The sequence below is a fragment of the Oncorhynchus mykiss genome, chromosome 12, assembly GCF_057628025.1.
Source record: "Oncorhynchus mykiss isolate SJ-2025 chromosome 12, ASM5762802v1, whole genome shotgun sequence".
Classification (NCBI taxonomy): Eukaryota; Metazoa; Chordata; class Actinopteri; order Salmoniformes; family Salmonidae; genus Oncorhynchus; species Oncorhynchus mykiss.
Window position 1 is genome coordinate 9502501 of NC_143033.1, and position 26108 is coordinate 9528608.

General features: G+C 43.3%; 1 protein-coding gene and 1 long non-coding RNA gene across 2 annotated transcripts in view; both read right to left on the reverse strand.

Annotated features, from left to right (window-relative positions):
- Positions 1-26108, reverse strand: part of LOC149979068 (uncharacterized) — a 96489-nt gene that overhangs the window by 5069 nt on the left and 65312 nt on the right. The gene's annotated exons all lie outside the window — the stretch shown is intronic.
- Positions 17428-19907, reverse strand: esm1 (endothelial cell specific molecule 1). Its single transcript, XM_021622597.3, has 3 exons — positions 19499-19907; positions 18671-18820; positions 17428-18197 (listed from the first exon to the last, which is right to left on the reverse strand). The coding sequence occupies exons 1-3, from the start codon at positions 19803-19805 to the stop codon at positions 18115-18117; spliced, it is 540 nt and encodes a 179-aa protein (XP_021478272.1). The 5' UTR covers positions 19806-19907; the 3' UTR covers positions 17428-18114.

Sequence of the window (26108 nt, forward strand, 5' to 3'; positions counted from 1 at the left end):
CGCAACTCTATTAGCATTTTTGGACTTCCTTTCCATTCTATAAGTAACATCATTGAGTTACACAACATATTTTAAGATACTTTAGGATGATTTGGACATGAAGTGTGAAAATGCTGAACATCAAATCAAATCAAATTTTATTTGTTACATACACATGGTTAGCAGATGTTAATGTGAGTGTAGCGAAATGCTTGTGCTTCTAGTTCCGACAATGCAGTAATAACCAACGATATAACCTAACAATTCCAAAACTACTACCTTATACACACAAGTGTAAAGGGATAAAGAATATGTACATAAAGATATATTAATGAGTGATGGTACAGAACGGCATAGGCAAGATGCAGTAGATGGTATCGAGTACAGTATATACATATGAGATGAGTAATGTAGGGTATGTAAACATATTAAGTGACATTGTTTAAAGTGGCTAGTGATACATTTTTTACATACATTTCCATCAATTTCCATTATTAAAGTGAGCTGGAGTTGAGTCAGTGTGTTGGCAGCAGCCACTCAATGTTAGTGGTGGCTGTTTAACAGTCTGATGGCCTTGAGATAGAAGCTGTTTTTCAGTCTCTCTGTCCCTGCTTTGATGCACCTGTACTGACCTCGCCTTCTGGATGATAGCGGGGTGAACAGGCAGTGGCTCAGGTGGTTGTTGTCCTTGATGATCTTTATGGCCTTCCTGTGACATCGGGTGGTGTAGGTGTCCTGGAGGGCAGGAAGTTTGCCCCCGGTGATGCGTTGTGCAGATCTCACTACCCTCTGGAGAGCCTTACGGTTGTGGGCGGAGCAGTTGCCGTACCAGGCGGTGATACAGCCAGACAGGATGCTCTCGATTGTGCATCTGTAGAAGTTTGTGAGTGCTTTTGGTGACAAGCCAAATTTCTTCAGCCTGGGTTGAAGGTTGAAGAGGCACTGCAGCGCCTTCTTCACAACGCTGTCTGTGTGGGTGGACCAATTCAGTTTGTACGCTCAGGAACTTAAAACTTACTACCCTCTCCACTACTGTCCCATCGATGTGGATAGGGGGGTGCTCCCTCTACTGTTTCCTGAAGTCCACAATCACCTCCTTTGTTTTGTTGACATTGAGTGTGAGGTTATTTTCCTGACACCACACTCCGAGGGCCCTCACCTTCTCCCTGTAGGCCGTCTCGTCGTTGTTGGTAATCAAGCCTACCACTGTTGTGTCGTCCGCAAACTTGATGATTGAGTTGGAGGCGTGCGTGGCCACGCAGTCGTGGGTGAACAGGGAGTACAGGAGAGGGCTCAAAACACACCCTTGTGGGGCCCCAGTGTTGAGGATCAGCGGGGTGGAGATGTTGTTACCCACCCTCACCACCTGGGGGCGGCCCATCAGGAAGTCTAGTACCCAGTTGCACAGGGCGGGGTCGAGACTCAGGTTCTCAAGCTTAATGACGAGTTTGGAGGGTACTATGGTGTTAAATGCCGAGCTGTAGTCGATGAACAGCATTCTCACATAGGTATTCCTCTTGTCCAGATGGGTTAGGGCGGTGTGCAGTGTGGTTGAGATTGGGTACCATAACCAAAGCAACCAAAGCATAGGTTGCTGTCACACCCTGTCCATAGACTGCTTACAGGGTAAGGAAACCAACATGTCATTTTGTAATTTGGGTGAAATATCCCTTTAAAAAATTACCTACTAGCAGGACCAGCACCATCTAATGGTCAGACCCTGGTAATAGCAGGATGTACATTGGGACATAAACCTAACAACTTCAATGACTAGTAGGAAAGAAGGGAGGAAGGGAATCGCTGCTAAGTAGATTTTGGTGGACAGAAGGTGCTCTTTCGTAAAAGGGGTAAATTGGCCATCAAAAAGAAAGGAGGACCAAGGCACTCTTCATATAATTAATTAAAATGCCTTTATTTGTATGGCGTGTTCAATGGAAACAAAGTTTAAAAACTCTGACGCGTTTAGGCTGCACTGCCTTCGTCAAAGAGTACTTCAATGTCTAATTTCTCTGAACAGGGGAAAATAGTGAATATTATATTGTATACTACAGTCATGTCTGCAAAAACACTACAGCATATACTACAGTATACTACAGTCATGTACGTGAAAACACTGCCTTATGTACTACACTATACTAGTCATGTCTGCAAAAACACTACAGTGAATACTAGTATATAAATATAGTAATACTACAGTATTTAGACTATAGTATCTTTTCATGTGGGTTAGCCGTAACATTTGGATGTTTGAATTTCTAAATGCATTTTTTTAATATATTTTTTTACAACTTTATTTAACGAGGCAAGTCAGTTAAGAACAAATTCTTATTTTCAATGACGGCCTAGGTTCAGGGGCAGAATGACAGATTTTTACCTTGTCAGCTCAGGGATTCAATCTTGCAACCTTGCGGTTAATTAGTCCAACGCTCTAACCACCTGCCTCACGAGGAGACTGCCTGTTATGCGAATGCAGTAAGAAGCCAACGTAAGTTGCTAGCTAGCATTAAACTTATCTTATAAAAAACAATCAATCAATCATAATCACTAGTTATAATACACATGGTTGATGATATTACTAGTTTATCTAGCGTGTCCTGCATTGCATGTAATCGATGCGGTGCTCATTCGCGAAAAAGGACTGTCGTTGCTCCAACGTGTACCTAACCATAAACATCAATGCCTTTCTTAAAATCAATACACAGAAGTATATATTTTTAAACCTGCATATTTAGCTAAAAGAAATCCAGGTTAGCAGGCAATATTAACCAGGTGAAATTGTCACCTCTTGTGTTCATTGCACGCAGAGTCAGGGTATATGCAACAGTTTGGGCAGCCTGGCTCATTGCAAACTAATTTGCCAGAATTGTACATAATTATGACATAACATTGAAGGTTGTAAAATGTAACAGCAATATTTAGACCGAGGGATGCCACCCGTTAGATAAAATACGGAACGGTTCCGTATTTCACTGAAAGAATAAACGTCTTGTTTTCGAGATGATAGTTTCCGGATTCGACCATATTAATGACCTAAGACTCGTATTTCTGTGTGTTATTATATTATAATTAAGTCTATGATTTGGTAGAGCATTCTGACTGAGCGATGTTCGGCAGCAGCAGGCTCGTATGCATTCATTCAAACGGCACTTTCCTGCATTTTGCCAGCAGCTCTTCACTTTGCTTCAAGCATTGCGCTGTTTATGAATTCAAGCCTATCAACTCCCGAGATTAGGCTGGTGTCACCGATGTGAAATGGCTAGCTAGTTAGCGTGGTGCGCGCTAATAGCGTTTCAAACGTCCGTTTCAAACGTCACTCGCTCTGAGACTTGGAGTAGTTGTTCCCCTTGCTCTGCAAGGACCGCGGCTTTTGTGGAGCGATGGGTAACGCTGCTTCGAGGGTTGTCGATGTGTTCCTGGTTCGAGCCCAGGTAGCGGTGAGGAGAGGGATGGAAGCTATACTGTTACACTGGCAATACTAAAGTGCCTATAAGAACATCCAATAGTCAAAGGTATATGAAATACAAATCGTATAGAGAGAAATAGTCCTATAATTCCTATAATAACTACAACCTAAAACTTCTTACCTGGGAATATTGAAGACTCATGTTAAAAGGAACCACCAGCTTTCATATGTTCTCATGTTCTGAGCAAGGAACTTAAACGTTAGCTTTCTTACATGGCACATATTGCACTTTTACTTTCTTCTCCAACACTTTGTTTTTGCATTATTTAAACCAAATTGAACATGTTCCATTATTTACTTGAGGATAAATGGATTTTATTGATGTATTATATTAAATTAAAATAAGTGTTCATTCAGTATTGTTGTAATTGTCATTATTACAAATAAATGTTAAAAATCGTCTGATTAATCGGCATCGGCTTTTTTGGTCCTCCAATAATCGGTATCGGTATCGGCGTTAAATAATAATCGGTCGACCTCTAGTGTATAGTATAGTATTCTACACAATTATAAAACATCATAGGAAGCAGTGATCGATGGGGATACTACAATGTGTAGCATAGAATTCTACAGAATACTACACAATTCTTAAGTAAGTACTACATATGATGAAGGGATAGTACAGTGTGTAGTATAATATTCTACAGTATACTACAGTTTACTAACAGTTTACTACAGAATTCTATAAAATTCTATATTAAGTACTATAGTATTCTATAGTAAACTGTATTTTTTTTATGTGGGCACAGTCTATGATGAAGCATGCAACGTCTGAGCAGGAGAACGCGACTGCTCGACACTCTCTCTCCTCCTCCTCCACCGATGCGACACCCCACTCGCTGTTTGTTTCTGGTTCAATGAAAGTGAATGAACTAAGTAGAGCAGACCCAGCAGCTACTAAATGGATGTCTATGGGAGACACATCCAGTTAAGTAACAATTATTTTTCAAAGGTAAACGACCTGAGTGAGCTCTCTTCATTTATCCACCATCTTTGGCACGTCTCTTGCCTAGTCCAGTCAATGTGCCCGATAGACTGTAAAAAGAGGTGTGTCCCTCCACAAAATAATTCTGACAGATATTTTGTATAAATATCTATGATCCCCAGAGTTTGTGTTAAACGCTCTATAACAAAGCTTTCTTAGTGTCCAGCAAGCTTTCTCTGCCCTTAACCTTGTTCTGAACACCTCCAAATCAAAGGTAATGTGGTTTGGTAAGAAGAACAATGGCTAGACGGTACACTGTCCTTCTCTCAGCACATATCAAAGCTGCAGGCTAAGGTTAAATCTAGACTTGGTTTCCTCTATCGTAATCACTCCTATTTCACACCACCTGCCATACTAACCCTGAATCAGATGACCATCCTACCCATGCTAGATTACGGAGACATAATTTATAGATCGGCAGGTAAGGGTGCTCTCGAGCGGCTAGATGTTCTTTACCATTCGGCCATCAGATTCACATCACTGCACTCTATACTCCTCTGTAAACTGGTCATCTCTGTATACCCATCGCAAGACCCACTGGTTGATGCTTATTTATAAAACCCTCATAGGCCTTACTCCCTACTATCTGAGATATCTACTGCAGCCCTCATCCTCCACATTCAACACCCATTCTGCCAGTCACATTCTGTTAAAGGTCCCCAAAGCACACACATCCCTGGGTCGCTCCTCTTTTCCGTTCGCTGCAGCTAGCGACTGGAACAAGCTGCAAAAAACACTCAAACTGGGCCGTTTTATCTCCATCTCTTCATTTTAAGACTCAATCATGAACACTCTTACTGACAATTGTGGCTGCTTCGCATGACGTATTATTGTCTCTACCTTCTTGCCTTTGTGCTGTTGTCTGTGCCCAATAATGTTTGTACCATGTTTTGTGCCCCTACCATGTTGTTCTGCTACCATGTTGTGCTGCTACCATGTTGTGCTGCACCCATGTTGTGCTGCTACCATGTTGTGCTGCTACCGTGTTGTGTTGCTGTTATGTTATGTACCATGTTGTTGCTGTTATGTTGTGTGGCTACCATGCTGTGTTGTCATGTGTTGCTGCCATGCTATGTTGTTGGTTTTAGGTCTCTCTTTATGTAGTGTTGTCTCTCTTGTCATGATGTGTGTTTTGTCCTATATTTTTATTTTTAATCACAGCCCCCGTCCCTGCAGGAGACCTTTCACCTTTTGGTAGGCCGTCATTGCAAATAAGAATTTGTTCTTAACTGACTTACTGACCTAGTTAAATAAAGGTTCAATCAAATAAAACAAATTTAAAAAATGATCAAACTTGGGCTTAAAAATTAAGTAATTAATTTTACATCTGAAAAATAATAATAAACTGGAAAATGTGAGGCGGCATGTCCTTGTCTACGGGCATGTCGCTTCTGTGTTCAACTTATTCATGAGAAATGAGAAGAAGTAACTGCAGAACTACAGCTGCAGTTAATGTTGTTGGACAGCTCCTGTTTTCTGGTACTCTCTACTACCCCCTGGTGGTGACTCACAGAACTTCTATTAGTGGACCTTTTCAAAACGGGCCTCTCTTTGCTTTCCTGGCAATGACAAACTCTATAGAATGAAGAAATCTTGGAAGGAACTATTAGACAGAGTAGATGCCCATCCTCCTCAAGGCTGTATCATGATACAGACATGCAGTAGTTATTCACTCTTCTCACTGATTCACAGTCAGACATCCATTAGGCTCTCCTGAAGTGGGCCCTGTGATCCCAGATCAGGTCTGTTCTGGTCTACTCTATTCTGCCACAGGTACAGCATGTCCCCACTAGGTGGTCCCATTAGACCAAAATATAAAGCCAGGGACCTAAAGGACACTCCTGTAAGCAACATTAAACACACACACACACACACACACACACACACACACACACACACACACACACACACACACACACACACACACACACACACACACACCATGTCAAGGGACATTGTTTCTAACATTCTAACATTCTAAGATATATATGTATTTTTCAGGATGTTTTTGCATCCCTGGAAATAATCAGAATTCTTGTAAACATTCAGTTTTGAAAACATAGCATGCTAAAGCATAGCATTTACCCATACCCCCTGGTATGGGGTAATTTGAACATAAGGATGTAAGTTGAACCGCCTTGGGGTAAGTGGGTGACGGTGTCCTGTGACAGTGGGTGATGGTGCTGGTAGGTCAAAGTGTAATTAATGGAATGGGGGTGTGGCATATTGTATATCTTAAATGTATTCTTTCATCAAGCTGTCCACTCAAGAAAAAGCCTCAAACTGTATCCAGTGCCTGCAACCTGGTTCAGTGCCTGCAACCTGGTTCAGTGCCTGCAACCTGGTTTGGGAACGAAATCATCCACATGTATTGATCACAGCTTTACTAAAGCTTCAGACATCTGCTCTAAAGCAGTATCCACACCCATCAGATGATCAGAATTTAGTAGCCATATCTAGAGAAAACCAAAGTTCCAAAGGATGGGCCCACTGTAGAGATCATACAAGACGTTCTGTAGTGATTCACATTTTCTAGTCTGTTGTGTGTAAGGAGAAGCAACCAGGCGCTGTTCTTAACGCATGATTATTCCGGTCAATAACGAGTAATCAATAAGAACATTTCTGTAAAAACAGTAACAAAAAAAAATTGTGGATCGCTGAGTGATTGAAACATTTTATGATTGAGAAGGATGAGGCAAAAGGAATGGCAAATAAGTCTGGCTGCAGAGCTAAAAGTATTGTATATTGAGAAATCATGCGACTAAACTAAAAAAAATAAGAAAAAAACTGTACTTTAAATGATACATGATACAACGAATGATAGTAAAAAGCTGTGGAGCATTTTGGGTAAAAAGGCAAACTCAGCTCCGTCCTTCATTGAATCAGATGACCCATTCATCACAAAACCCACTGATATTGTCAACTACTTTATTAATGATTTTGTTCTTTGGCAAGATAAGCAAATTCAGGCATGACATTCCAACAATAAATTCTGAATAAGTGACCAAATTATAAAAGACAAGCATTGTAATTTTGAATTCCGTAAAGTGAGTATGGAATATGTAAAAAAAAAAAAAAAATGTTTTGTTGTTGTCTAGCAACAATGACAAGCCACCTGGGTCTGACAACTTGGATGGAAAATGATTGAGGACTACATTGCCACTACTATTTGCCATCTTTTCAATTTTAGCCTACAGAAAAGTGTGTTCCCCCAGGACTGACATTCAGCATGTTTATAGGTGGGGCTGTACGGCTCTTACACAAATGACTGATGATTGGCTGAAAGAAATGTATAATAAGAAGCTTGTGGGAACTGTTCTGTTAGACTTCAGTGCAGCTTTTGACATTATCGACCATGATCTGCTGCTGTAAAAACAAATGTGGTACGACTTTACATCCCCTGCTATAGTGTGTATGGAGAGTTACCTGTCTAACAGAACACAGAGTGTGTTCTGAATGGAAGCGGCAGGGTCGCCTAGTGGTTAGAGCGTTGGACTAGTAACCGGAAGGTTGCAAGTTCAAACCCCCGAGCTGACAAGGTACAAACCTGAACAGGCAGTTAACCCACTTTTCCTAGGCCGTCAATGAAAATAAGAACTTGTTCTTAACTGACTTGCCTGGTAAAAAATAAAATAAAAAAGCCTCTCCAACATGATCCTGGTAGTCAGGCATTCCCCAGGGTAGCTTTCTAGGCCCTTTACTTTTTTTCAATCTTTACTAATGACCTGCCACTGGCACTGAGTAAATATTGTGTGTCTATGTATGCTGATGACTCAACACTATACACGTCAGCTTCCACAGCAAGTTAAATCACTGCAACACCTGGCACACGTTAGCATAACAAATTCCTCATCAACCTATCATAAACATTCCTCAGCCACCAGAGGGATAAACGTAAACCTTTAATGTGGAGGTTGACATGTAAACTCTGGTGGCTAAGTTGACCTATTTTAAGAAATGGCATTGGTTTGTGGAGAAAAAGTTTAAGATCTGTGATAGGCTGATGAGGAATTTGTTAAATAATCCCTGCCACCTGGTGAGGTTAGCATAGGGCTAACATCTGCCATGTTATCTGATGAGACCAGCTACATTGTAACATTTTATCACATGACACTACAGTGCCAATTTTAATTGCCGGATACTTGAACTTCAACTTTTTTTTATAATCTTTGCAAGTGTGGCCCTGGGGTCATCAGATAAGACCTTGTGTGCCTCTGCTACTCTATAGTTTAGCCTCACTTTCACACAGATACACGTTTATTTTCTTGTTTGCCAGTGTACCTCTTCAGTATCATTCAGTCTCTTGTTTTCATCCATTTGCTGCTGCTCAAATGGACACATTCCTTTCTCGTACTTCCTTGGCTGCTCTCTCAAGAACCTCAAGGGGGGGCTAGACCCTTTGTTTGTTTTACATTTGTATGTAGACATATTGTCACGTTCTGACCATCGTTCGTGTGTGTTTTCCTTGTTTTAGTGTTGGTCAGGACGTGAACTGGGTGGGCATTCTATGTTGGATGTCTTGTTTGTCTATTTCTATGTCCGGCCTGATATGGTTCTCAATCAGAGGCAGGTGTTAGTCATTGTCTCTGATTGGGAACCATATTTAGGTAGCCTGGGTTTCACTGTGTGTTTGTGGGTGATTGTCCTTAGTGTTAGTTTGCACCAGTTTAGGCTGTTTCGGTTTTCATTACGTTTATTATTTTGCACTGTTTGTATTTGGATTCATGTTGTTATAGTCACAATAAACATGGATCGCAATCTACACGCCGCATTTTGGTCCGACTCTCCTTCACACCTAGAAGACCGTTACAGAATCACCCACCACCAACGGACCAAGCGGCGTGTCAACAGGCAGCAGCAGCAGCAAAAAGAGGAGTTACGTTGTAAGGATTTCTGGACATGGGAGGAAATCCTCGACGGGAGAGGACCCTGGGCTAAACCAGGGGAGTATAGCCGCACCAAGGTGCAGCCGAAGAAGGAACAGAGGCAGCAGGAGCAGCAGCAGCCGCAGTGGGAGAGAGCGTCATGGGAGGACGAATTAGACGGTAAAGGACCTTGGGCTCAGCCAGGAGAATATCGCCGTCCCAAGGAAGAACGGGAGGCGGCGAAAGCGGAGAGGCGCTGGTACGAGGAGGCAGCGCGGCGTCGTGGATGGAAGCCCGGGAGTCAGCCCCAAAAATTTCTTGGGGGGGGGCTAACAGGGAGTATGGCTACGCCAGGTAGGAGACCTGAGCCAACTTCCTGTGGTTACCGGGGGGCTAGAGAGACCGGGCAGGCACCGTGTTATGCTGTGGAGCGCACGGTGTCCCCAGTGCGGGTGCACAGCCCGGTGCGGTACATTCCAGCTCCGCGTATCGGCCGGGCTAGAGTGGGCATCGAGCCAAGTGCCATGAAGCCGGCTCTACGCATCTGGTCTCCAGTGCGTCTCCTTGGGCCGGCTTACATGGCACCAGCCTTGCGCACGGTGTCCCCGGTTCGCCTGCATAGCCCAGTGCGGGCTATTCCACCTCGCCGCACTGGCAGGGCGACCGGGACCATTCAACCGGGTAAGGTTGGGCAGGCTCGGTGCTCAAGAGCTCCAGTGCGCCTGCACGGCCCGGTCTATCCGTCACCACCTCCACACCCCAGCCCTCCGGTGGCAGCTCCCCGTACCAGGCTGTCTCTCCGGCCCATCCGTCCAGAGCCTTCCTCCTCTCCAGCGCTGCCGGAGTCTCCCGCCTCTCCGGCGCTACCAGAGCCTTCCTCCTCTCCAGCGCTGCCGGAGCCTCCCGTCTGTCCGGCGACTCTGCCGGAGCCTCCCGCCTGTCCGGCGCCTCTGCCGGAGCCTCCCGCCTGTCCGGCGCCTCTGCCGGAGCCTCCCGCCTGTCCGGCGCCTCTGCCGGAGCCTCCCGCCTGTCCGGCGCCTCTGCCGGAGCCTCCCGCCTGTCCGGCGCCTCTGCCGGAGCCTCCCGCCTGTCCGGCGCCTCTGCCGGAGCCTCCCGCCTGTCCGGCGCCTCTGCCGGAGCCTCCCGCCTGTCCGGCGCCTCTGCCGGAGCTTCCCGTCTGCCCGGCGCCTCTGCCGGAGCTTCGCGTCTGCCCGGCGCCATCGGAGCCGCCCGTCTGCCCAGCGCCGCCAGCGCCGCCCGTCTGCCCAGCGCCGCCAGCGCCGCCCGTCTGCCCAGCGCCGCCAGTGCCGCCCGTCTGCCCAGCGCCGCCAGTGCCGCCCGTCTGCCCAGCGCCGCCAGTGCCGCCCGTCTGCCAGGGGCCGCCAGTGCCGCCAGTCAGCCAGGGGCCGCCAGTGCCGCCAGTCAGCCAGGGGCCGCCAGTGCCGCCAGTCAGCCAGGGGCCGCCAGTGCCGTCAGTCAGCCCAGCGCCAGCGCCGCCAGTCAACCAGGGGCCGCCAGAGCTGCCAGTCTGCAAGGAGCTACCAGTCTGCAAGGAGCCGCCAGAGCTGCCTGTCTGCAGGATGCCGCCAAAGCTGCTAGTCTGCAAGGAGCCGCCAGAGCTGCTAGTCTGCAAGGAGCCGCCAGAGCTGCCAGTTAGCATGGAGCAGCCAGGGCCGCCAGTCAGCATGGAGCAGCCAGGGCCGCCAGTCAGCATGGAGCAGCCAGGGCCGCCAGTCAGCATGGAGCAGCCAGTGCTGCCAGTCAGCATGGAGCAGACAGATCTGCCAGTCGACCAGACTCTTCCAGATCTGCCAGTCGACCAGACTCTTCCAGATCTGCCAGTCGACCAGACTCTTCCAGATCTGCCAGTCGACCAGACTCTTCCAGATCTGCCAGTCGACCAGACTCTTCCAGATCTGCCAGTCGACCAGACTCTTCCAGATCTGCCAGTCGACCAGACTCTTCCAGATCTGCCAGTCGACCAGACTCTTCCAGATCTGCCAGTCGACCAGACTCTTCCAGATCTGCCAGTCAGCCAGACTCTTCCAGATCTGCCAGTCAGCCAGGATCTGCCAGAACCGCCAGCCAGCCAGGATCTGCCGGATCTAACTACCTGCCTGAGCTTCCTCTCAGTGCTGTGCTACCCATCAGTCCCGAGCTACTTCTGTCCCGAGCTGCCCCTCTGTCTCGAGCTGACCCTCTGTCCCGAGCTGTCATTAAGAAGGGTCACCTATCTAGGGACGCTAAGGAGGTGGACTAAAACTGTTATGGAGTGGGGTCCACGTCCAGCGCCAGAGCCGCCACCGCGGACAGATGCCCACCCACACCCTCCCCCATAGGTTTAAGTTGTGCGTCCGGAGTCCGCACCTTGGAGGGGGGGTACTGTCACGTTCTGACCATCGTTCGTGTGTGTTTTCCTTGTTTTAGTGTTGGTCAGGACGTGAACTGGGTGGGCATTCTATGTTGGATGTCTTGTTTGTCTATTTCTATGTCCGGCCTGATATGGTTCTCAATCAGAGGCAGGTGTTAGTCATTGTCTCTGATTGGGAACCATATTTAGGTAGCCTGGGTTTCACTGTGTGTTTGTGGGTGATTGTCCTTAGTGTTAGTTTGCACCAGTTTAGGCTGTTTCGGTTTTCATTACGTTTATTATTTTGCACTGTTTGTATTTGGATTCATGTTGTTATAGTCACAATAAACATGGATCGCAATCTACACGCCGCATTTTGGTCCGACTCTCCTTCACACCTAGAAGACCGTTACACATATACTGTATATGTTCCAATAAATCAAGAAAAAGGTATAGGTCCCTGATCTGGTCCCTGTAGGTCCCTGATCTGGTCCCTGTAGGTCCCTGATCTGGTTTCTGTAGGTCCCTGATCTGGTTTCTGTAGGTCCCTGATCTGTCTGTGCTCGCTATGGCTTGAGATGGCTATACAGCAAGACATATACTCTAGGTTACCAAAACGTAGGCCTACATTCTTTTCAGTTCCTGCCCAGACACAAAAATATCAATTTATTCAAAGAAAAACATAATAATAAACTGTTTATAGACCTGTATGAGAAAGAGATGTATGATTGTATAATATCCGATATTTTCTGAAATTTGCCTTTTGCGATCACCTCGAACAAGAAACATAGCCTAGAGTTTATGGTGAAACGTGTCGAAACCTCTTTCTAATCATGCATTTAATGATTACAAGTTATTAGGCTACTGAACCGTGCATACGTTTAATAATTAACTTGCTACCATCAAACATAAGCCTAAAGTAGGCTATTTAGTAGCTCTTATTGCCCCGTTATTGAAGAGCCTATCTGGCAGCTTCATGGTTTGACAGTCAACCAGTGTGCACTGTGCACTCATGAACGTATGTCTTCACTGACCATGATTGATTGTGATTGGTTTAAAATTGACGAAAATGTTACATTTCAAACTAATCACAATCAAACCTGTGAGCACTACCATATGAAAACCTACAACCAGGATGCGCACAAATGCCACTTTCACATGCTAGTCGGACCTCTGGAATCTCCGACTTGCTAACTGGTTGTAGTTATAGGATACACGTGCTACGTTCAAGTCGTTAGCAAGTCGGATATTTCAGAAAGTACCAATGCTCCAATTGGTTCTTGGACTTTAAGGTCAAAAGTTCATCAGTGGGTCATATGGGTGAACTGTTGAAGAGCTCCAGGACTGTGTTCATTTGCCACCAAACTGAAGAAAACTGACTGAAACAAAGTAGGATCTACTTTTCAATGAGAAAAGCACATTTTTGTTTTCTGTTGCAAACGGTTTTTAAACATTTTCCATGGTGTGCCCTGCTGAATGTGTCCCATGAGTCTGTGAGGACCTCAGAGAGACCAAACGTGAGGGAACCAGCCAGTGGACAGACACATTAATCCAATAGAACAGTTGAGGCATAGCCATCCCATATAGGAGTAGTATGACGCCAGGCTGAGCCTGCGTGCAAAAAGGTCACTTCAAGGTCACTTGTCACTTCAAAGCTAGACTGGAAATTGTTCAATGGCATGTTGTGTGTAAGCCAACTACCCTGGAATTCAAAACCACCTAATCAGTTTAACTGTTCTTTTGATTCCTGAATTAGACATCCGTCCGATTCATTGTTGTATTTAGTGGGAGACCCAGACATCAGTTAATTTCCTAGAAGGTCACGACATGTTGCCTTTTATTATCCACTTGACTGTGCTAATAAACAACCTGTTGAAGTAAACGGCAGGGGCGGACTGGGACCAGGAACCAGCCCAGGCATTTCTGATGTATCATTTTTCTGGGCCTGTGTCTGTGTAATGGGACAGCAGCCATTTAGCTTAATTCTCTGCTCGCAATCCTTTCTCTCTCTCTCTCTCTCTCTCTTTTAAACAATCTTTTTTTTTCTCCCGTGAGACCGGCCCGTTAGCCAAATGATGGAATAGCCCACCGGGCAGTTGGCTGAATTGCCCTATTGCCAGTCCATTTCTGAAGTAAGTCCACTGTAAATAGTAGAAAGGAGGGCATTGGCCATAAATCAGAGATCTTTACGGCTGCGTTCACACACCTTTGTTTCTGTGAGGCGGCGCTGACGTGCTCGGGGAGTCAGATAAAGGGTATTTCTCACCAACACTTTCCTGTTATTATGCATGGCCCTTTGTTTGGTTGTGAAGTCTCAGTGTGTTGGTTCTCAGGGGAATGACAGGAACATGCAAGGCTGAACACTATCAACACCCCTCACAGCCCTCGCAGATCAGTCTCTTATCAGACCTGCGTCGTGTTCATTAGGCACCAAATGGAGAAGACAAAACACTGGCTGAAACAGGGAGGGAATTGGTGGACTACCTGATACAATAAGAAATACAAGTTTTTTCCGTTTCTGATTAATTACGTTTTTTAAAAAACGTTTTCTGTTTTTAGACCCTTAACTGTCTGGCTGTCACAGTGTGAGGCTTGTTGTTCTGGCATTGCATCCTGACATGCAACACGTCCTGTTTCATTGGCTCTTACCTTGACATGGCCCTTGACCAGGTCAAGGCTATCCACTCCTTAGCATTCAATAAAGTCTATGCTATCTTTGTCACGGGTGGCTGAGTTTAGACCATAAGAAGCTCTAAAGCTTTATAGGTCTATATGAAAAGCTGGGAAACTTTGGATAGCCTACATACTCTGCCATCTTGACACGCTTCATGCTGTTTCTATACATATAAAAAAAATCAGTATTAATTTTGTCTACTGAAAGAAACTGGTGATAATTAGATGTCACACGAGTCACACCCTTCAACAAAACGTGTATGGTGTGTGCCCTCCAATAGCAAAAACAGAGATGCATTGACTGAAATGATGTCCTTGAAGTACATGATGGGTTCAGATACCTTTATTCATAACCAAAGGAGTCTATGTTAGCCTTACTGTAGCCTATGTGACTGCTGCTGCTGAGGGTGTGTAAGAGACTGTCCAGTCATCCTTCCATGGAATTGTTGATGGTGAGAATAATGAAAAATTGGACCGGAATATGGCGAAAAGAAAAATGCCTTCCATCTGAACACAAGTACATTGTCTTTGTATAATAGAATAATATTCGATCCTATTCTATTCTATCCTATTATTTCTATTCTATTCTATCCTATTCTTTCTATCCTATTCTATCATATCCTATCATATTCTATTCTATTCTATCATACCCCTATCCTATTCTATTCTATCCTATTCTATTCTACCCTATTCTATCCTATTCTATTATATCCTATTCTATTATATTCCATTATATCCTATTCTATTCTATTCTATTCCATTCTATCATATTCTATTCTATCCTATCCTACCGCTATCCTATTCTATCCTATTCTATTCTATCCTATTCTATTCTACCCTATTCTATCCTATTCTATTCTATCCTATTCCATTCTATCCTATTCTATTCTAGCCTATCCTATTCTATTCTAGCCTATCCAAATCAAATCAAATTTTATTTGTCACATACACATGGTTAGCAGATGCGAGTGTCGCGAAATGCTTGTGCTTCTAGTTCCGACAATGCAGTAATAACCAACGAGTAATCTAACCTAACAATTCCAAAACTACTACCTTATACACACAAGTGTAAAGGGATAAAGAACATGTACATAAAGATATATGAATGAGTGATGGTACAGAACGGCATAGGCAAGATGCAGTAGATGGTATCGAGGACAGTATATACATATGATATGAGTAATGTAGGGTATGTAAACAAAGTGGCATAGTTTAAAGTGACTAGTGATACATGTATTACATAAAGATGCAGTAGATGATATAGAGTACAGTATATACATATACACATGAGATGAGTAATGTAGGGTATGTAAACATTATATTAAGTGGCATTGTTTAAAGTGGCTAGTGATATATTTTACATCAATTCCATCAATTCTATCCTATCCTATCCTATTATATCCTATCCTATCCTATTCTATCTAATCCTATCCTATCCTATTCTATACTATTCTATCATATTCTATCCTATCCTATTCTATCCTATCCTATTCTATCCTATCCTATCCTATCATATTCTGTCATATTCTATCCTATTCTATCCTATCCTATCCTATTATATCCTATCCTATCCTATTCTATCTAATCCTATCCTATCCTATTCTATACTATTCTATCATATTCTATCCTATCCTATTCTATCCTATCCTATTCTATCCTATCCTATCCTATCATATGCTGTCATATTCTATCCTATTCTATCCTATCCTATCCTATTCTATCCTATCCTATTCTATCCTATTATATCCTATTCTATCCTGTTCTATCCTATTCTATCATATTTTATCCTATCCTATCCTATCCTATCCTATTATATCCTATTCTATCCTATCCTATCATATTCTGTCATATTCTATCCTATTCTATTCTATTCTATTCTATCCTATTCTATCATATTCTATCCTATCCTATTCTATCATATTCTGTCATATTCTATCCTATTCTATTCTATTCTATCCTATCCTATTCTATCATATTCTATCCTTTCCTATTATATCATATTCTATCCTATCCTATCATATTCTGTCACATTCTATCCTATTCTATCCTATCCTATCCTATTCTATCCTATTCTATCCTATTCTATCCTATGATGTGCCTTCTCACAACATTCCAATACGGTTATTGCAGACACTGCCGTGCAACATGTCTTTGCTCCCTGTGAGTGTGAGAACTTGTTTGTGTTTAGGTGTTGACTTGAAGTTGTTTCAGGAAAGAATTCAGATAAACTCAAGCAGCCAGGGAGGAAGCACGGTGTCTCCAGCTCTGCCGGGATGACGGTCCGACAGTCACACCAGTGACGTGTGTCACTTGACAAATTCCAAGCCTTTTAAATTGCTGGGCAGGCACAACAACAACAGGAAGAAGGACCATTTTCACAGGTGTCAGGAAGCCCAGGAATAGGAAACAAACAAGCCTGATGCTGGAAAACAGTTGTGTTGTGTACCGTGCTGATTCTCGGAGGTGAGGGCTAGGCTAATAACAGGCTATTTTTAACCCTGACTGGGGTATTTTCAGAGTCAGGGTGGACATAGCCCACTCAATGGAGGTCCAAGAGTTCCATGAGTTCCAAAGTGATTCAATTGAGAGACAATAATAGGCTTTTAACTCGGCTATAAGTTATGACCAAACGGTGTCAATAAAGTTGGTAATTGGGAGACTTTTCAACCCTTTCTGGGTTTTTTTTTCAAGTATACTTCATTAGCCCCAGAATCTACATTTTTTCGACCACAAAAGTTTCTATACATTATGAACATACACTTCATGTTATCCATTTGGGCCAAATCTTTAGCATTTGTCAAAAAGTAGTGTGACAACTGCAGTTTTGCAGCTTCCATTGTCAGGCATCGAACGCCTCGTGATATCAATATAATCATGTTGCATTCAGATAAGACATAGCTTTGCAGATTCATTTCATGTCCTTGTGGTTTTTCTAGAAAAGGTAGCCGAAAGGTCGCCGAATCGAACCTCCAAGCCGACCATGTGCCCTTGAGCAAGGTACTTAACCCTAATTGCTCTTGTAAATGTTTCTTTCTCTTTATGTAGACGGACATCTTTAATAACATAGGAGGGAAATAAACCGCAATGACTAAAACACAGGGCTTCAAACTGATTTTTTTCCAGGTCAACTTTGGTTTATTTGTAAGACCATACTGTACATTGGCAGGTGATATGACATAATATATAATATATATATATTGATCCATGTGATCACAGGTGAAAGAAAAATAAGAGATTATCAGTAAAGAACAATCAATCAATCAATCAAACAAACAATCAATCAAACAAACAATCAATCAATCAATCAAACAAACAAACAATTAAAAAGCACAGATCACAGTAGATACTTCTAGAAGAAAAGGATGAGACAATATATTATTTATTATTTTATATCCCTGGGGGGTCATATCATATCAGCACAACATTTTCACATAATTTGATTGAACCAAATGATCTCAATTATGAAGAAGTGAATGCAGCATTGCTAGAATGTTAGCTCGTCATAGAGGTCATCATAGACATTCTAGATATATTCATACTTTGTATAAAAGTAGAATAAACATATATTTGAACTTTGGTACATTTGACCTCCCTTCGTTTGGTACAACACAACTCTTATGACATGATGGGGCACTGGTACAAAATAGAAACACCACAACAGAGATGCTCAAAACATTCAATCATCTTGTAGAAAATGTGTTTTCTTAATAATACATAATAAAATATATCCTCCAATCATTTAATTTACTACTATGCTTTCTACATTTACACAGAATAAACTAAGTCTTGATAATGAGTGTCAGCGAGGTGTTAACCACTTTGGAGCAGTGGATCGTTCCCCATTCAGACTGGTGCTGTCATCTCCTGAACCAATCTCACCTCCTGAAAATGAGAAATATCACCAGGTCAATATCTATTTAATGTGATGTGACAACTGCAAATACTTCACAGAGATACACACGCTGCGCTTCTTTAACTGGGTTGCTTTTAATGGTGTCTTTGCTTTAGTGCTACTCCACATTGTGTATCCAAAACATGCTCAAATGGATTTGCTTTAGTGCTACTCCACATTGTGTATCCAAAACATGCTCAAATGGATTTGCTTTAGTGCTACTCCACATTGTGTATCCAAAACATGCTCAAATGGATTTGCTTTAGTGCTACTCCACATTGTGTATCCAAAACATGCTCAAATGGATTTGCTTTTTTTTAGCTCTACAGTTTCTCAGACAAAGACGAGACCTTTCAACCCGGATTTAAAAGCACTTGATAATCTCCATCGGAAGTGCTTCATAGTCCAGAATCTGTGTCCCATAGGGTGGCTCTCACATTGAGGTATTTTCTCAATCTCTCACCTGCATTGGGGTGCTGTGTCTTCAGCTTGCTGGCGATTTTGGTGAAGAATTTGAAGGTGAGGCAGGCTCCTGTCTCTCTGTCACAGATACCTCCAGCTTTGCAATGGCATGTTTTACCACACCCTACCCCATAGGTTCCATACATGCAATCTGCAAGGAAGGGAATACCATTCAATGTTATTGCACTTGCTTGCAGGAGAGGGACATGATATGTACTTACAGTAGGCAATTAAATGATCATCCATTAGACAAACAAAGTACAGAGTGGGGACGTCAATGGGCCACAGAGATGTATTTTCCATTCTGTTCTGTTCTGTTCTATAGGTCCATGATCCTTTGCTCTTTATCAGATCTGCATTATAGTGATGTAAGACTACATATTACATACAGTTCTCTTCACCACTGTCAACATGAGCAGAAATAGTAAACATTCCAAATTCGAAAAACTTTGCATCCAAAAAGTCCACAGTGAAAGCTAAGCATAGCTTGATGTAAATACTATATATTCTACACGAAGCGTGTCATAGTAGGCGTCGTTTTCATCACGGTAACTTTTAGGAATGCTATGAACACAGAAACTATAGATCCCTTTGGAAAAACAGCAATGAAACAGTCAGGCTAAGCGTGAACGAAATGAAGCTTCCAGGGTTCCTTGGAATCGTTTTGGGAAGAAATAAACAGACGTAATAGTCAATATGTAACACAATATAAATAGGTATCACATGTATCTAGCCTGTTATGGCATATGTATGGACTATGTACAGATTAATCACACAATTTATGATGCGCAATTGCGCATTTGATGTGTCATGGTGAATATTAGCCTACCTTTGCAGATGCCATATTCATCTCCATAGTCGTCCTCATCTTTGTAGAACTCGCAGAATAATCCCGGTCCGCACTTGACTCCGTGCATCCCAGACACAGTGCGATAGCAGTGTTCCCCTCTGTCTGCCGCACAGACCTGGCAACAACCGCAGTCATCCAGCACAGTCCGTCTGCAGCGCTGCGTCAAGCCGCACAGATCCACATTGCACCGCTCCGGGCAGTTCACCGCGTACTTGACACTTGCTCCCCAAGCCTCAACATTACGCACTATGAATATGGAGAAGACTGTGAAAAGGAGAAAATACATCTTTGGATAAGATTTAGCACGGGGCGCCTTGGATGTTCAGAAGAGCTGTTCTGGGCTGACGACGTCGCTGCTTGAATGGAGTGGCTTAATACACGAGGTTGCATGGTTATATCGGCTTAAAAACAAGTTTGTTTTTTCCCCACATGGTTTGCCCTCGTCAATTTCCTCAATCCGGTGTTGTCATCTAGTCTAGTTGCCAGCCTGTCCCCCTGTTTTAGAAATCCGGCATGGAAGTGGGAATTACACTCAACTGCCATCCAGGAATTGAAGTCTGTACAAACTGATGTCATAGTTTGTTTGTGTAGAGGAGACAGTAAGATGCCCCTTCGACCCCCCAAAGTTCCTGGTTCCTTACTTGACCCCAAGGAGACAGACAGTCAATCTAACACACACACACACACACACACACTTCCCCCCTCTCTCTCTTTTTCTGTCCATCTGTCCGTCTGTCCGTCTGTCTATCTGCCTCTCTGTCTGCCCACCTGTCTGTATGTCTGTCTGTATATCTGTCCTTCTGCATGTATGTCTGTCTGTCCGCCCGCCCGCCCGTCCGTCCGTCCATCCGTCTGTCTGTCTGTCTAAATTACTACACTGGTGGCAGCAGTGTGATAATCCCTGCAGTCTATTACCTGTCTCTGTCTCTCTCTGTCTCTGTCTCTCTCTGTCTCTGTCTCTCTCTGTCTCTCTCTGTCTCTGTCTCTCTCTAACAGTATAATACTGATGACTACACAGACAGGCGGCGGACAGACATACAGACAGGCGTCTGTCTGTATGTCTGTATGTCTGTCCACCCGCCTGTCTGTATGTCTGTATGTCTGTCCACCCGCCTGTCTGTATGTCTGTATGTCTGTCCACCCGCCTGTCTGTATGTCTGTCCGCCGCCTGTCTGTATGTCTGTCCGCCGCCTGTCTGTATGTCTGTATGTCTGTCCACCCGCCTGTCTGTATGTCTGTATGTCTGTCCACCCGCCTGTCTGTATGTCTGTCCACCCACCTGTCTGTATGTCTGTCCGCCGCCTGTCTGTATGTCTGTCCGCCGCCTGTCTGTATGTCTGTATGTCTGTCCACCCGCCTGTCTGTATGTCTGTATGTCTGTCCACCCGCCTGTCTGTATGTCTGTCTGCCGCCTGTCTGTATGTCTGTCCGCCGCCTGTCTGTATGTCTGTATGTCTGTCCACCCGCCTGTCTGTATGTCTGTCCGCCGCCTGTCTGTATGTCTGTCCGCCGCCTGTCTGTATGTCTGTATGTCTGTCCACCCGCCTGTCTGTTTCTCTGCCTCACTCTCTTACACAGACACTCTTTGTATCATAAGCGGTCACCGATCCTTAACAGTAGATGGCAGTATCATATAGAGGCAAAGACCACATGTAATAGACTGGTGGCAGCAGTGGGATAATCCCTGCAGTCTATTACCTGTCTCTCTGTCTCTGTCTCTCTGTAAGATCATCAGTATTATACTGTTAGAGAGAGACAGAGACAGAGAGAGACAGAGACAGAGAGAGACAGAGACAGGTAATAGACTGCAGGGATTATCACACTGCTACCACCAGTGTAGTAATTTAGGTGCACCAGTCAGTGCAGGACTTGGACCAGTGACCCCTTTGTTATGGGGCATGTAGGCTATAGCACCTGTGCCGGAGACTTAAAGGTCCTGATCTCTTGTTAGAGAGAATCAAATGTTAATAGTCACACGCTTTGTAAACAACAGGTGTAGACTAACAGCGAAATGCTTTCTTACAGGCCCTTCCCAAAAGTGTAGAATACAATAAAAAATAAAATTGGAATAATAATAATAATAATAATAATAATAACAATAATAATAGAACAGTTGATATGACACATGCTGCACAGGTATGTGCACATGTAGCCAGCAGATCTGACACACTTTCTTACAGCTGCACTAGGGTCGGACAGGCTTGCTTTGAAGATTAAGACACTGTGGAGCCATAGTTTGTGAGGATTAATGTGTTAATTTTCTCTTCCCTCTAGCAGAATGTACATTTTTTTTGTGTGATTTTTTTTTTAACCCCTGTCCAGTTGGTGGCGACAATGCACCTTTTGACAGGCCGCCCCCAGGGTTTAATGGTAGGAAACAACACATCCGCTACGCTGATCCTCAACACGGTGGCCCTTCAGGGGTGAGGGATCAGCCCCTTCCTGTACTCCTTGTTCACTCCTGACTGCATGGCCAGGTACAACTCCAACACCATCATTAAGTTTGCCGATGACACAACAGTGGTAGGCCTGATCACCAACAACGACGAGACAACCTATAGGGAGGAGGTCAGAGACCTGGCCATGTGGTGCCAGGACAACAAGCTCTACCTCAATGTGATCAAGATAAAGGAGACGATTGTGGACTCCAGGAAAAGGAGGACCGAGCACGTCCTCATTCTCATCGACGGGGCTGCAGTGGAGCAGGTGGAGAGCTTCAAGTTCCTTGGTGTCCACATCACCAACAAACTATCATGGTCCAAACACACTAAGACAGTTGTGAAGAGGGCACGACAAAGCCTATTCCCCCTCAGGAGACTGAAAAGATGTGGCATGGGTCCTCAGATCCTCAAAAGGTTCTACAGTTGCACCACCGAGAGCAGACCTGCCTGGTATGCCAACTGCTTGGCCTCCGACCGCAAGGCACTACAGAGGGTAGTGTGAACGGCCCAGTACATCACTGGGGTCAAGCTTCCCGCCATCCAGGACCTCTATACCAGGCGGTGTGAGAGGAAGGCCATGAAAATTGTCAAATACGCCAGTCACCCTAGTCATTCTGTTCTCTCTGCTACCGCACGGCAAATGGTACCGGAGTGCCAAGTCCATGTCCAAAAAGCTTCTTAACAGTTTCTACCCCCAAGCCATAAATCTCCTGAACAGCTAATCAAAGGGCTACCAAGACCCCTCTTGTACGCTGCTGCTACTCTTTTCTTATTATGTATGCATGGTCATTTTAACTCTACCTACATGTACATATTACCTCAATTACCTCAACTAACCGGTGCCCCTGCACATTGACTCTGTACCGGTACCCCCTGTATATAGCCTCACAATTGTTATTTTACTGCTGCTGTTTAATTATTTGTTACTTATATTTTCTATTTTTCTACATATCTATTTTTTTAACTTAACACATTTTTCTTCTTAACTTCTTTAAACATTGTTGGTTAAGGGCTTGTATTTCACTGTAACGTCTACTACATCTGTTGTATTCAGCATTTCACTGTAAGGTCTACTACACCTGTTGTATTCAGTATTTCACTGTAACGTCTACTACACCTGTTGTATTCAGCATTTCACTGTAAGGTCTACTACACCTGTTGTATTCAGTATTTCACTGTAACGTCTACTACACCTGTTGTATTCAGCATTTCACTGTAAGGTCTACTACACCTGTTGTATTCAGTATTTCACTGTAAGGTCTACTACACCTGTTGTATTCAGCATTTCACTGTAAGGTCTACTCCACCTGTTTTATTCAGTATTTCACTGTAACGTCTACTACACCTGTTGTATTCAGCATTTCACTGTAACGTCTACTACACCTGTTGTATTCAGCATTTCACTGTAAGGTCTACTCCACCTGTTGTATTCAGCATTTCACTGTAAGGTCTACTACACCTGTTGTATTCAGTATTTCACTGTAAGGTCTACTACACCTGTTGTATTCAGTATTTCACTGTAAGGTCTACTCCACCTGTTGTATTCAGTATTTCACTGTAAGGTCTACTCCACCTGTTGTATTCAGTATTTCACTGTAAGGTCTACTACACCTGTTGTATTCAGAATTTCACTGTAATGTCTACTACACCTGTTGTATTCAGTATTTCACTGTAAGGTCTACTCCACCTGTTGTATTCAGTATTTCACTGTAAGGTCTACTCCACCTGTTGTATTCAGTATTTAACTGTAAGGTCTACTACACCTATTGTATTCAGTATTTCACTGTAAGGTCTACTACACCTGTTGTATTCAGTATTTCACTGTAAGGTCTACTCCACCTGTTGTATTCAGTATTTCACTGTAAGGTCTACTACACCTGTTGTATTCGATATTTCACTGTAAGGTCTACTACACCTGTTGTATTCAGCATTTCACTGTAAGGTCTACTACACCTGTTGTATTCAGCATTTCACTGTAAGGTCTACTACACCTGTTGTATTCAGCATTTCACTGTAAGGTCTACTACACCTGCTGTATTCAGCATTTCACTGTAAGGTCTACTCCACCTGTTGTATTCAGTATTTCACTGTAACGTCTACTACACCTGTTGAATTCAGCATTTCACTGTAAGGTCTACCTACACCTGTTGTATTCAGTATTTCACTGTAAGGTCTACCTACACCTGTTGTATTCAGTATTTCACTGTAACGTCTACTACATTTGTTGTATTCAGCATTTCACTGTAAGGTCTACTACACCTGTTTTATTCAGTATTTCACTGTAACGTCTACTACACCTGTTGTATTCAGCATTTCACTGTAACGTCTACTACACCTGTTGTATTCAGTATTTCACTGTAAGGTCTACTACACCTGTTGTATTCAGTATTTCACTGTAAGGTCTACTACACCTGTTGTATTCAGTATTTCACTGTAAGGTCTACTCCACCTGTTGTATTCAGTATTTCACTGTAAGGTCTACTACACCTGTTGTATTCAGTATTTCACTGTGAGGTCTACTACACCTGTTGTATTCAGTATTTCACTGTAAGGTCTACTACACCTGTTGTATTCAGTATTTCACTGTAAGGTCTACTCCACCTGTTGTATTCAGTATTTCACTGTAAGGTCTACTACACCTGTTGTATTCAGCATTTCACTGTAAGGTCTACTACACCTGCTGTATTCAGCATTTCACTGTAAGGTCTACTCCACCTGTTGTATTCAGTATTTCACTGTAACGTCTACTACACCTGTTGTATTCAGCATTTCACTGTAAGGTCTACTACACCTGTTTTATTCAGTATTTCACTGTAACGTCTACTACACCTGTTGTATTCAGCATTTCACTGTAACGTCTACTACACCTGTTGTATTCAGCATTTCACTGTAAGGTCTACTACACCTGTTGTATTCAGTATTTCACTGTAAGGTCTACTACACCTGTTGTATTCAGTATTTCACTGTAAGGTCTACTCCACCTGTTGTATTCAGTATTTCACTGTAAGGTCTACTACACCTGTTGTATTCAGTATTTCACTGTGAGGTCTACTACACCTGTTGTATTCAGCATTTCACTGTAAGGTCTACTACACCTGTTGTATTCAGTATTTCACTGTAAGGTCTACTACACCTGTTGTATTCAGTATTTCACTGTAAGGTCTACTCCACCTGTTGTATTCAGTATTTCACTGTAAGGTCTACTACACCTGTTGTATTCAGTATTTCACTGTGAGGTCTACTACACCTGTTGTATTCAGTATTTCACTGTAAGGTCTACTACACCTGTTGTATTCAGTATTTCACTGTAAGGTCTACTCCACCTGTTGTATTCAGTATTTCACTGTAAGGTCTACTACACCTGTTGTATTCAGAATTTCACTGTAATGTCTACTACACCTGTTGTATTCAGTATTTCACTGTAAGGTCTACTCCACCTGTTGTATTCAGTATTTCACTGTAAGGTCTACTCCACCTGTTGTATTCAGTATTTAACTGTAAGGTCTACTACACCTATTGTATTCAGTATTTCACTGTAAGGTCTACTACACCTGTTGTATTCAGTATTTCACTGTAAGGTCTACTCCACCTGTTGTATTCAGTATTTCACTGTAAGGTCTACTACACCTGTTGTATTCGATATTTCACTGTAAGGTCTACTACACCTGTTGTATTCAGCATTTCACTGTAAGGTCTACTACACCTGTTGTATTCAGCATTTCACTGTAAGGTCTACTACACCTGTTGTATTCGATATTTCACTGTAAGGTCTACTACACCTGTTGTATTCAGCATTTCACTGTAAGGTCTACTACACCTGTTGTATTCAGCATTTCACTGTAAGGTCTACTACACCTGCTGTATTCAGCATTTCACTGTAAGGTCTACTCCACCTGTTGTATTCAGTATTTCACTGTAACGTCTACTACACCTGTTGTATTCAGCATTTCACTGTAAGGTCTACCTACACCTGTTGTATTCAGTATTTCACTGTAAGGTCTACCTACACCTGTTGTATTCAGTATTTCACTGTAAGGTCTACTACACCTGTTGTATTCAGCATTTCACTGTAAGGTCTACTACACCTGTTTTATTCAGTATTTCACTGTAACGTCTACTACACCTGTTGTATTCAGTATTTCACTGTA